Genomic DNA, 14,026 nt, shown 5'->3' with positions numbered 1-14,026 from the left:
TACAGTTTAGCTAGTCTAATTCAAGGGAGCTTTAACCCTAAAAAAGACCGGGCTTTTTGAGGTCTTAGTACGGTGGGGGGGGGGGGGCATTATGCCCGCCCCCCCCCCCCCCCCCAGTTGCGCAAGACTCGAAAGAAAAAAGTCAGCGAGCGGCGGGGCGCCATCCATATGCGTTTCCGAGCAATCTGAAAAATTGTGGAGCGGGGGGGGGGCATAATGCCCCCCGGCCTCATTAGGGTTAAATAGGTTCATTTTCAAGGTTCAGGGTTCATTTTATTTATTTCTTTCACATCATTTTTACATATAATAATAGAACAAAAAACAGCATAAGAAAAAAAAACTTAAGTGCAACCTTAAGTCGATATATAATCCAAATGAAAGAAAATGGAGACCTTAAAAAAGCTGGGCTTGTAAGAGCAAGGTCCCCATATAACATAATCCATCAATGTTTCAAAACTACACATGATTAAATATGGGGGAAATATTTACAAAAGGGATAGCTTGAAATTTGAAAAGGAGAGGATCTACAAAGGGATCGAGAGGAAAAAAGCAAACTGGAACGAGAAAAACAACAAAACAGAGAAAAACAGAGAAAGAAGAAAGTTATATGTATAAATGGGGAAATGGTATTTGGTGTAAAGAAAAAGCAAAATAGAAGAGAGGAGGGGGGGCGGAAGAGAATGTGAAATGCTGACATTTATATTGAATAATCAAACATAACACAAACAAAAAGATAATGCCCGTTATCAATAACAATTGATAAATTATTACCTAATATCATTTCTGGTGATATAATTTTTATGTTAATTGTCGACATAGTTACTCAATAAATGTAATTTCAATTTGCGTTTAAAAACAAAGACACTGACATATCTAGTTACATTGATAGGAAGTGAGTTCCAAAACTTGGGTCCGTACAAGCCAGCGTCTTCAGAGCAAAAGCAGTTCTTACACGTGGAATATGAAGTGCAGTTGCCTGCCTTGTATTATAGCTATGAATTTGATTGTTCTTTCGAAATATTTGTACTAACGCATTTGGGAGAGTACCATTTTCAAAACCATACATAATTGCGCCTAACTCACTGTATAAAGTAAAATATGTCTTCAACCTTCAATAGCTTATTACTGTAGAACAAAACATTATGAGCACGATAGCTCGCATTAAACACAACTCTAACCACCCTCTTTTGGGCAACACAAATCTTATCTAATTGTGTTTTCAATGACTTCCCCCATGCCAGCACTCCATAATTGAGATAAGGCAAAATTAAAGTAGAATACAAAATAAGCAAAATTTCTTGTGGGACAAAAGAACTTAATTTATAAATTACACCAGTATTTCTAGACACGACTTTACAAATATTAGTACAATGAGATGCCCAAGACAGCTTCTCATCAATATGTAGCCCAAGAAACTTGGTGGAAGTTACTCTCACAACATTAACATTATCAAAAAATACATTTCCAGGTACATCCTTTAGGGAGTTACTAAAAAACATATAGTTTGTCTTTTGAAGATTCAAGGACAACGTATTTGCATGAATCCACAACATAACTTTCTTTAATTCAATATTAACTGTATCTAATAAAACTTTAGGGTTTTTATGAGAAAAAAAATACACTTGAATCATTTGCAAAAATTATGAAAAATATCAGATGAAAGATAAAAATCATTAATATATAATATAAAAAGAAGGGGCCAAGAAGGGACCCCTGAGGGACCCCACAAGATATAGTTTGATGACTAGCTCCTGAACCAGCTAAGAGCGAGCGATGCCCCTCACTCCATAATATAACAATTTACTTATTAAAATTTCATGATCAACCGTATCAAACGCCTTAGAGAAATCCAAAAATAAACCAATTGTATGAAGGTGACCATCTAGTGCTTGAGCTATTTTATCAACAAAGTGTAAAATTGCATGTGTAGTGGTGTGCTTTTCACGAAAGCCAAACTGGAATTTTGAAAATATTTTAGTCTTTTTTTTTTAAATATCACTGTTCTATCATATAAGCTTTTCTAAAAGCTTTGAAAAGGATGTCAATAGTGAAATGGGTCTACTTAATGTTTGAGGATCACCCTTTTTAAATATTGGCACTACCTTAGCAATTTTCATTTGTCCCGATACAATACCAGATAAGAAAGACAAATTATAAATATGAACAAGTGGTATCACAATTCCATGTATAATATCCTTAATTAATTCATTTTTTATGCCATCAAAGCCAGGACTTTTATTACTTTTAAGCGAGCTCACAAGTTTAAACAATTCTATTTCATTTGTGGGCATTAAAAACATATCTATATTTGGGTTCTTGCATAAACTCAATAAAGCTTTTCTGACATCTAGAAATAGAGTCCTGAAGTTTTAGCCCGACATTACAAAAATAATCATTAAAATAATTTGTCTATCTTCTACGGAACAACCATTCACATTTATACATTTGATATTTGTAGTTTTTACTGATGGTTTAAAAAAACTTCTAATTACTTTCCATGTATTCTTATTTCTTAATATTATTAAATGTCATTTGAAATTGAGCAGAGTAATATTTTTTCGTAGCATCACGCAATACAGAAGTAAGAGTATTTCTATCATTAGAATACTTTCTCCACAAAAAATCAGAGCTTCTCCTTTTATATTGATAATACAACTTATTTTCTTAGTAATTGACCTTAATATTGATTTAGTTATCCATGGCATACGAGGAACTTTGTTATAATTCTTCTTTTTATATTCAACCAGAGGAACATTCTCACCATACATCAATATGAATTTATTAAAGAAATTATCAAAAGCACTTTCAACATTTTGGTCTGAAAGAACATCATTCCAATAAATGATAAAGTGCTTTAATATTTTAGAGTTAAGCTAGTTCAAGTTCAGTAGTTCGATGACTTCGATCACTGGCAATTGTAATTTATAGATAATGAAATTATGTTTTCGGGGGGGTTGAACCCCCCCCCCCCAACCTCCCATTTTGGAAGTCGTTCCGCCGCCCCTGAGTAAGAACACTTTTTGTTGTTTTTGTGTGTCCCAAAATTTGAAAATTTGGCCGGTCTAAATTTTGTTTGTTTCGTTGAGTGGGGGAGGGGGGGGGGGGGGGAGTAAGGTCAGATTTTTTTCACCCTTTACCACAATTTAAAAAAAAAAAAATTAATTAAAAAAAAGGAAGGGGGGGTCCTCCAAATCACACACAAAAAAAAGTTTAAGGGGGGGGGGCGCTTTTCAATATTTCCGAGGATTTAACTTTAGTCTGACACGTGAATTGAGTGGTCATTAATTGTGCAACATGCTTTTTATATGCCTGTCTTGATTTTCTGTCAAATGTGAGGGGAAAAAAAGAAACATGAAAAATCGAAATGCAGGAAAAACCCCAGGTTTTTAATTGCTAGTTGCTAATTCACGACGTTGGATGGAATAACCCCCTCCCATGCAAAGCCTCTTCTGTTCCGCTTCGCTATACCTCGTGGGGTCACATTTATGACAACATCCGGCAATTAAACCCCCCCCCCCCCTTTAAAAAAAAATCCTGCGTACGCCACTGCTTGTGGCTGCCTCCTTTTTTCTCGAAGTGTTTTTTTTTTTTTAGTCCTCTGCCACTTTGAAAGACGTTCCATCGCCCCTGACCGTCGCGGGGTAATTTACTACTGGCAATGATTGGTAAATTCAAGAAATCATAAATCACAAATCCGCATGGATACCAGACTAACATATAATTGTAGTGAGTGGCCAGTGCAGTTGCATGCACGGTTCATTCGTCATTCATTCATTCATTCATTCATTCGTTCAACCTAGCTAGCCATCATACGCATGCGCTTATAATATGAGTCGCCTCAACGACGTACTTGCCTTGCCAGTTTACAGCGTACGTACGTCGTACGTACGTTTGGTTTATCCACACGTAACATCCTTTTTAGTCCGCAGCCGAATCAAAGCTGACGAAGACGTTCTGGACCTATCAAGAATCCAGTTAATCCTATCACAATGATTATCTACAAGGACTTTCTTACCGGTAATTCTAATATTCCTATATTATGTTGCAATTTGGGTAATATCTTGTGAATAAAAACATTTGGTGTTGAGGAGACTAAAGGATATTTATACACTGTGTCAAGTCGCCTATTGTACGACTCGGTTTACACTTCTGTAAACCTACACTGGTGCTGTAGCCTACATCAGTGACATTGGCGACATCTTACAATATCCTACTTGACAAGAAATTTCATTATGCTTGATTTCAACCTATTCCTGTTATTGTAGGGAGTAGACTAGATCTAGATCTACATCTAACTTAAGTGTGCCAAAAGATTTGTTGAAATTTGGAAAATAATACTCATTGACATTGTGATCATTTTCGCAAGAAAATATGGCGATGTCATTTTGACACAAAAACCAGCATCACCAGCAGTAGAGGGCGCTGGTCCAAGAATGAGGATCATCCGCGTAAACGAGGATAAACTCGTAAAAGCGGACATATTGCGTCCTTAAAAATAAGGATCTTTGTGGATGTTTTTTTCTTTGGCGCTCTGTGGGTGTAGGGTTCCCAATACGCTCTCCATGAGTAGGGAGGCCAATGCCCGGGCGTAAGGCTTCTACACCTACGATTTGTGCGCTCGTCGCCCACTTCAAAAAATTAGCAAAGGGAAAAAAATGATGTAAAAATAAAAATTGAAGAAAATATGAAAAGAAAATACAATTATACATTTCACAACATAGGTCTACCTATAATCACGGATCTGTAACAGTCTTTCACCATTTGTTGACAATCTTGCAGATTTTGACGTTTTTTAATCCAATAATTGTGGTTGCAGACGACCTTGACGCACTCGCACCACCGACTAAGAAAATCCTAGAGGGCGTAGAGGTTTGCTCACTAAAAACCTTCTCATACAAGTCATAGGCAGAAGGTAGACCCTAAAAATATGGGATCCGTTTTGAGTAAAGAACTTTTGATAGAGATCAACATTTCAGATGTTCACAATTGCCATTTCTAACAACTAGGATCTAGAAAATATTTAAAAAAAAGATTGTATCTTTTTAAATACAGATTTTTACAAACTGAACATTCGAAAGTAGATAGAGTACGATGTTTCTGTCAATCTTGCGTTGGTTTGAGCCCTATAGCTACATCCATCTCAAAATGAGAAGGAAAACAGTGAACAGTGACGTCATTGTTCGCGCCAAAAATAAAGGGTATTGCGACATAATCTGAGCTCCGGTCAGATCGTGCGCAAAGCGTAGTCTTATTTATAGACCCTAGTACCTTATTCTCACAGCACTAGATACGAGTGTCGTGCAGTAATGTATGAGAAGTGTTAAAAAAGATATTTCAGTAAAAAAAAAAGTCTACGTGAGCAGTCTATACTCCAATTGAGAATTGAAATGAAAGCCATGATTTGAAGGTGTGTGTTGTATGATACATGGTTAAGTGAGTGTGTATGTTACGTATAGCGAAAGGGAGAGAGAGAGAGAGAAATATTAGTACACGTACGTTGCATGCATGGATGTGCGCTATGATTGTGTTCGCTGCAAGATGGATTTTAATTGGACCTCGTAACTTCTCGATCGTTGATAATAAGGAATACTCATGAGGAAATCAAATTATTGGAATACACATCTAAGGTAAATATCAATGAATTATATATATTTCTTTCCTTTTTTGAACCATCGTCTTCGGCTCGTAGTAGTAGAAGATGTAATCGTTCGCACATTGATGGCTGGACTTCAGCCTGCATCGGGGCTTGCCTGTGTCGGTGGAGGGATCAACTAAGAAGAAGAAGGTGTGTACGTGTGCGACCGATTCAAGGCTAGCCGCTGTTGAGTGATTGCACTTTCGCGCGAAGTTTTAAACTTCATCATGAACTTTGTCCCTCGGGCCTGTCTAATTATGAACGTAACTTTGCGACATGAAATATAATTGTTTCAAGGCTCTTACGTACGGAAAGGCGTAGAAGGAAATGGCTACAAACCAGCTGGATATCTCCTATTTGATGGAACCTATGGAGTCGGCAGATGGGTGGATTTTCTTAGTGAAAGTAAATGCTTTCTTTTAATCTTAGTTTTAGTATAAACAAATTAGTAATTAAAAAGTTAGATTTGGGCATTGGCCTCCCTACCATGAGAACTTTGCGCATTGAGCGCTATACCATGAGTTTACTCGCTCCCATTGGCCAATCTGCTGGAGTGGCTTCCAATTAAAGTGAGAAAGGGCCTCCTTAACTTAAGCGCAACTTAGTTCGATGGCATGCCACCAGTAGGGGCGCTGGTTCAAGAATAAGGATCGTCTTCATAAACGAGGATGATCTTCGTAAACGCGGACCGATGCGTCCTTAAAAAAAAGGTTTGATCGACGCATTGGCGATGCAAAAAACGGATTCCATGATGATTTTATTGATGCAATTTACTAGGTTGTCTGAATATTGCGTGCCCGATGTTGTGTCCTAAAATCGCGCGACCATGCAAAATTCAAACCTTTATTGCTCGTTGTCAGATTTAAATACTGTAAATTACTATGGTCTGACGATAAATTAAGTTCTGATGAAATGAGTATGTATCACAAGAAAATCAAGCAATTTCAAGAATAAAATATAGTGTACAGTTTATTTAAGAGCCATCGGCTCAATACAATTAAACATGCAAATAATTGACAAAAATAAAATGATTCAGAATCACTATGAACTTAGATAGGAGTATATCCTATCACTGTATATATCGTCTTATCGGTACTCGATTATATCACAATATATCACTCCATATTTCCAAAGGAAAATAAATTACCTGATGACCAGGTCATCCTTCGAGGTATAACATAAAATCAATCATCCACCGACTCTAGCCCGGTCTTTATATATAAAGTAAACTGTTGTGGGTTAGAGAGTCCCGATTTAGAGTTCGTAAATACCACCTCTTCCTGTTTCTGAGTATGTGAAACGAAATACTCCGGTGTATGTAGTATCCCGGTGCGGTGGTGCATGACCTGCTAAGCCTGTCCAACCTGACCGGTGTACGACCGCAACGGGCGTTGACTCAACGACTTGACGCGAGTAGGTTAGTTGACCTAGTAAATTGCTACCAACAACATCTATTCAGTGAACACCTGTCCATTACATTCCCCCCACCCGATCGATCAAAAACTAATAACTCATAACTGAAAAAAAGTAAAAAGAAAAGAAAAAACACGAAATGGTAACCATCTAAAATTTCATAGTTGTGATAAATATCTATAAAGATTTATCAAGCACCAAAAATAAATAATATCATGTTCAAGAAAAGGATATATACACTTTGTATTCTTCTTTCGTGTCCTCAAATGCTCTGCCAGGCCTTGGCACACTGGAGAGCCTTCTCATTTGCTGCCACCAGGTCTTCCAGGCAGCATTGGTCGATTAGGAGTGGACATCTTAATAGGTGTGACATGGATTGCACGGATGTTCCACACTCGCAGTTGGTGTCTGCGTCGTCAGTATATCCCCATTTATTCATGTTGTATTTACATCGCCCCACACCTGTGCGAAGCCTATTGAGGGACTTCCACGTCTTCCAATCACATCTATGGCCAGGGGGCAGCTGTTCCTTGGTCGGGATTGGTAGCTTTTCATGGTGGTGGTTTTCAGAACGTTTCTCTTCCCACAAGATCACTCTGGTTGAATGAGGAGGTTGTGACAGTGGCTGGACTGTATAGAGGAAGCTTTTCCTTGACTTCAGGCGGGTAGGGGCCGGTTGATGCGAGTAAAGGGGATGGCGGGTGTCCTCAACTTGTCTGCTGCGTTCAGTCCTACTTGCAACTGTTCTGCGGACATCGGATGGAGCAATGCCGGCCAGGGAGTGCAAGCTGTCCACATTCGTGGGCTTGAGGCAGCCAGTGATGCATCTGCGGCTGTCGTTGAGTGCTGCATCAACTTTCTTTGTATGGGATGATCTTCCCCATACAGGGCAGGCATATTCTGCTGCAGAGTAACACAACGCAAGAGTAGTTGACCTCAGCGTGGAGGAATTGGCACCCCAAGATGAGTTTGCCAGTTTCCGTAGTAGGTTGTTCCTTGTCCCAACTTTACCCTTCACCTTTTGAACATGCTGTTTGTATGAAAGGGTTCGGTGAAGAGTGATTCCAAGGTAGACAGGGTGATCGCAGTGTTTCAATGAGACATCGTTCCACTTCAGGGACAGCTTCCTCCCAGCATTGTAGTTGCGGAGATGGAACAAGCTAACCTGGGTCTTGGCAGGGTTAGCCTTCAGATGGTTGTTGTTGTAGTAGTCTGTCAGGTTGTCTAGGGCTGATGAAAGAGTGGTTTCTATCTTGTCTATGTGGATTTTCTGGGCTGCTATGCCAAGGTCATCAGCATAGATGAAGCTTCTTGTTCCTGGGTACACTGGCTGGTCATTGGTGTAAACATTAAATAGGACAGGAGCAAGTACGCTGCCCTGAGGTAGACCATTCTTTTGTTTCCTCCATCTGCTGTGCTTCCCGTTGAGCTCTACATAAAAGCGTCAATTTTCCAGGAGCATTTGGATAAGCTTAGTCAGATGGGAGTCCTTTGTCATGGTATAGAGCTTGTCGAGAAGTATACGGTGGTTAACAGTGTCGTAGGCAGCTGTCGGGTCGACGAACACAACTCCAGTCGGTTCATTCTTCTCGAAACCATCCTCGATGTGCTGGGTTAGATTTAGCACTTGGCCAGTGCACCATCTTCCAGGCCGGAAACCTGCTTGCTCTGGTATCAGGTGTTGTTCTGTGACTGGCCCCAGTCGTCTCAACTGATTTAATTTGGTCTTTGTTATCTTGAGGTCAGACTGAGGCCGACTTGAAGCACAAATGCATGTACATGTATATGTGTCCCTCATTTGCTTCGTGTTACTCACTTCTTCTAGTCTTCTATTTAAATGATATTATATTTTCTCTCATTTTCTTCCATTGCAGGTGATGAGCTTTTCACCGACATCTACCCCATGAAGCTTGTTGGTCCAAATCAAAACTTTATTCAACTTAAAGGAAAGGTTGGTACACGTTCATATAAGTAATGAAATATACCATGCACTAAGAGGCCCCGGTTAAAATCATAGATTCTCTAAGGTGACTGGCAAAGTACTATGCCAGTCATTGAAGATGATCATTTTACAAGTGCCTCAAAAAAGTGCATGGTCGACGAGCTTGTAGCTCAAACTGTATTTTAATTGGAAGGCCATGTGTCGACAAAGATTACATAATACATGATTACATGATGACGTAACATGATATTAAAGTTGCTCAAGCGTGGGTATATAGAGGGCAGCACACGGACATACACACAGGAGCGTAATACCCATTGGTAGTGATTGGGAGTGATCCCCAAGGTGCCTACTTCACGAACGACCATATACCCATGCATGAGCATCTTTAAAGGGAAATCCGAGTAAACAAAATATTTTAATTTTACACCTTTAACCACATTATGAATTCCCATTTTATTTTTTTCCCGGTTAATTCTAACCCAAGATTTTGACATAGTAATCCACAAAACAATTAATACACAGTTTGAAATAGTCCATTGGTAACAATTTTTTTCCCCCAATATATATCATTTTTTGAAACCAGTTAATACCATTAAAGAAAACGCCTATAGTTTCAGGGGAACTGCACCTACCCCTCCCCCATTAGGGGCACTGTCCCTAGATCCCGCCAGGGGGCCTACACAGACCCTTGCCTGCAATTTCTGGTTGCTGGCTATTCCAATTAATTTTCCCGCTGTAAGTTGATTCTGGTAAGAGCCCTGATTATTATTAATTTCATTATTAGGGTATAAAGATATTAACTGCTACGAGAGGACTGGCCGTTTTTATATGCTCAAGGGAAATTTGCATCCGCTGCTATCACCCCGAGGTGCGGCTGGGTGGGCGGCGCGCTGAGGGGCGATAGCAGCAGATGCAAATTTCCCCCGAGAGCCAGTATAGAAACAGCCAGTCCTCGAGTATTAAAGCAGTCGATATCCCTTTTATATGCCGAATTCAAACAAAAATCCAAGAATTCTTACCTTATCCTTTTATCGAGTAAAGATTGGTTAAAACATGACGGAAAATCTGAGAAACTGTCTGTTTATCAAAAATGACTGAAATTTTCGATCAGTTGGGAATCGCAGACAAAAAGCACTGTATGGTGTCCGCGCTCGCTCACAGAACATTTTAACACGCAAACCAATGGGTATCGCAGCAAGATTTTATTATTTTCCCGGTAACTGGAATTTTGAGGGATTTCACTCTTGGACTATTAAATGGTTTTGTCATTTTTTTGTTTCTTTACGGGAATGGCTTAAATCACGACCGCAATTTCGACCAATCAGATGGCTGGATTTCTTAAGTGAAGTATATAATTATTGTTATTATTTATTATTTTTGTTCTTATCAGTAGAAGTAGTAGTAATACGCTAATTCATATATATTTATTGTATGGATGCAGAGAGTGACCGAAAATTCTTCAGCTGGGGATATAAACATAGGAGGCAATCCGTCTGCTGAGGAAGCAGCTGAAACCACCGAAGAGACTAGTGTAAGTGGCGTAGACATCGTCCTTGCAAATCGTCTTACAGAAGTCACGGAGTACACTAAAGAAGCATACCAGCAGGACAAGATCAAGCCTTATATCAAGAAGTAAGTATCAATCAAATATTCAAATGCCTAAAAATTAGAAGCTAATGATCTCAGGAGGACTACATGCATGTACATGTATTTCATCAAAAGCAAATATATAAGAATGAAATTAAAGGACAGTACATAACTGCTTACTGAAAAATCAAACCTTACCAACAGACTTCTCTAAAAAGAAAGCACAAACATCAGCAAAATGAAGGTGTAAATTAAATCGGACAAATAATAAGAGTTATTAATTTTTGAAAGTCTTAATCACTATACATATGAGAACTTTAAATTGGCTAAATAGGTAATGTCACTGTGACGTAGTGTCGGACCACTTTCCCATTTGTTCTAAGAAACAACATGCCTAAAATAACAATGTTTCAAAATGTGCAGTGCCCCAAGGAAGAATGAATATAAGGGGGGGGGGGGATAATAATGTTTTTGTTAAGGAACTTTCTGCACACCACAAACAGGAGAGTTGTCCGTCTGTACTTAACTATCCAATGACACCCAGTGATTTCAAATTTCAAACACTCATAACTCTTATTATTGGTCTGATTTATTTCAAACAAATTAGATCTGTACAAGGGTTGGCTTTCCCTTTTAACGATTTCCTTAAGAAACCACTGATCTTCTTTTTTTTTAAGCCTCCATCACCAAAGGTGGTGCCTGAGATTGAAATCTGTTCTAATGGTTCTGGAGTCATTGCAATTCCATTAATTCCATTTGAAAAGTATAGCACATGAAAGATAATTGTAAAAAATGAGTGGCAACAAAAGGGAGGAGACCTAAACATAATGGAATGAATGTCAATTTTAATTAATGTCAAACGTTATTATATCAATTAAAAGTCTTTCATTCTCATTATCATGATAATTTCAAGAACAGCTTGAGTCATGATCTTATCTGAATTTAGGTGGAGGTACATATCAAAGATGCAGTTGTCTTTGTCTTGTTTAGTTCTGCAGACCTTCTGTTTTTTAGGGCTAAGTCACTGATGGCTCTTGTGGGTTTTATTTCTTCTTCTCACTGTTCAGATTGATGAAAGCAAAGGATGATCAAATTAAGGAACTAGAAGCAGAAGGCAAGAAAAATGAAAAACTAGTGGAGGAGTTGAAGTTACAGTACACAGCCTTCAAGAACACTTTTAAGGAGGACCTGAAGAGCGTCATACTGACCGGTTTCAAGAAGAAGGAATTCCAATTCTTTCTAGGTGAGAGTTTAAGTGACGAAGCCATGCTTATTCTCATGACATACCCCGAGGACGATCCCGAAGGCAGACCTTTAATGTACTTTGTCAAATATGGACTGAAGGAAGTCAAAGTGGTAAGTACAGTGTGCTGTTCAAGTCTTTTTTTTAACGTAACCTAGCCATCCTAGCGCTGCATATTAATATTTGAATATATGAATATTTGCGTTGGTACGGTGTGGTGGAGATCAAAATTAAATCGGCCAGATTCTGGCCTTACCAGTTTGTCGCAATTAATGGACAAGTTACGACCTGGGTAGTGTTCATTTCCGGTAAGCCTCTCGATTTTGTCGCAAGTTCGTAATGTCATTTAAGTAAACTTAGCTTTGATAGGATGGCTAGATTACTTCTTTTTTTTAAAGTGCTGTTTAGAGTTCTCGTCAGTGCATCACAAATTTGCTGCGGTTTCCAAGAATTGGGGACCAAATCTTGCTGGCAAGGGTGATAAATCAGTCCATGTGTCCACTTCAGCCTGAAAAATTGCTCTGGTCTTCTTAAAAAAAAAATACCTGGGATGCTACTCAGCCATAACTATGTCAATTTAAAGCAAGGATTTGTGCCTCCGGCACGAACATCAGTGGTGGTGGCATTATATTTTGGGTTATCTGTACATCTGTCTTTTTGTCCGTCCATCCTGATTCTCATTACCCTAATAAATCAATTGATAAAACTTGAAAGGCATTACAACAATTCAAATGAAAGATGAATGAATATGGAAGGATGAACTGATAGGATTTGGAGTTTTAAGGGCTTAAAGGTCACAGAGTCATAAAAGTATTTGAAAATACCAGACATCATCTTGTTACCATGATAACTTCAAACTTAACATGGATAAAGTAGAGGTATCTTTATAGTCGAGTAGCCTAATCACTTGACTCAGAGTGCGATATTTTAGATCAAAAGATTTGTTTTCTCTAGCTATGAGTGAAATTTGAAGCCCTCATCTTGTACACAACAAATGAGGGGAATTTAACATTACCAGTTGAAAAACTCCAATTTTAAGAGTAACCATGTCGAGCTAAAATAAATATTGAACTTTCATGCTACCTTTCTTTCTCTCTTTTTCTTGACCAACTGTAAATTACTTCAGGTATTAAAGCGAAGTACAACATTCTTCCACGGTAGAATTAATTTCTTTGTCATGTTTTTTGTCTTTGTCTTTTTCCTTTTCTGAAACAGTAATAACAGCTCATCCCTAGAATGTTATCCTGTAGATATATCCACTCACCAAGTTAATCACTTTCTTTCGCTGTCACTGCAAGGGAAAGAAGCCGGACATCCAAATGCCATCCTCAACATGTATCTCAAAGAAAAATCTGGTATCAGAGACATTGCACTAAAGAGACAATCCTCCAAAAGAATTAAGGGAAATTTTTTGAGATGAACTAACTTGAGCTTGGGGAGGAGAGGGGGAGAAGCTATTACAAACTTAGATGTGGCAATTTGACTCATAACCTGAGTCGACTGCCACATTTTTAGAGTTTATTGTCAATATACACTTTACGTGTGAAAATAGTCAACCGTGGCAGTTGATCGTCTGTTGCATTAGTTGACGGAAGCAGGTAAAGGGTTCATGTTGAATCCATCACGTGTTTGCATAAATCTTTTGCAGGCTATTTCGCATAACATTTAGAGGTTGTTTGGTATTAAAGCAATAGACGAGTTCAAAGACTAGGTACTGCATTCATCCTGATGAAGATGCAACATTACTCCAGCTGCCGTGAATGCTGCCCTCTTATGTCAACTACCTGTCAGATATATAATGGAAATTGCTATGGCTCAAAACATGTCTTCTGCATTTTGTATAATGATTTCAAATTGACCGATCTCACAACAACTGAAATCACTTCCAAGTGTATGTTTTTCTTCTTATAGAAGCAACAAGGCACAAAATTAAAAGCATTTTTTTTTAAATGAAAATAACATTTATGATAACAGAACTGGTTCAGTTGTATTTATTGCTGAATGTTGAACTTTATTGGATATTAAATCTCATTGTTTTAGAAGATTACTTGGGAATAAACATGTAAACACAGCCATGTAATATATATATATATATATATATATCTTTAGTCCAAGTAAGCCAGATCTAATTGTTGCTAATTTTTATGCCTCCGTTACGAAGTAGCCGGAGGCATTATGTTTTCGGGTTGTCCGTCCGTCCGTA

The 14,026-nt window shown here is 38.4% G+C and overlaps 1 protein-coding gene across 1 annotated transcript; it reads left to right on the top strand.

The window, feature by feature from the left end:
- Window positions 1–3,732: 3,732 nt before the first annotated feature.
- Window positions 3,733–13,794, top strand: LOC590941 (translationally-controlled tumor protein homolog). Its single transcript, XM_030982436.1, has 5 exons — window positions 3,733–4,017; window positions 8,923–8,999; window positions 10,435–10,625; window positions 11,648–11,936; window positions 13,039–13,794. The coding sequence occupies exons 1-5, from the start codon at window positions 3,990–3,992 to the stop codon at window positions 13,039–13,041; spliced, it is 588 nt and encodes a 195-aa protein (XP_030838296.1). The 5' UTR covers window positions 3,733–3,989; the 3' UTR covers window positions 13,042–13,794.
- The last annotated feature ends 232 nt before the right edge of the window (window positions 13,795–14,026 follow it).

The sequence above is a fragment of the Strongylocentrotus purpuratus genome, unplaced genomic scaffold, assembly GCF_000002235.5.
Source record: "Strongylocentrotus purpuratus isolate Spur 01 unplaced genomic scaffold, Spur_5.0 spur5_scaffold_12, whole genome shotgun sequence".
NCBI classification, from domain to species: Eukaryota; Metazoa; Echinodermata; class Echinoidea; order Camarodonta; family Strongylocentrotidae; genus Strongylocentrotus; species Strongylocentrotus purpuratus.
Note: the sequence above shows the minus strand (reverse complement) of the source record. Positions and strands in the feature narration are given on the sequence as shown.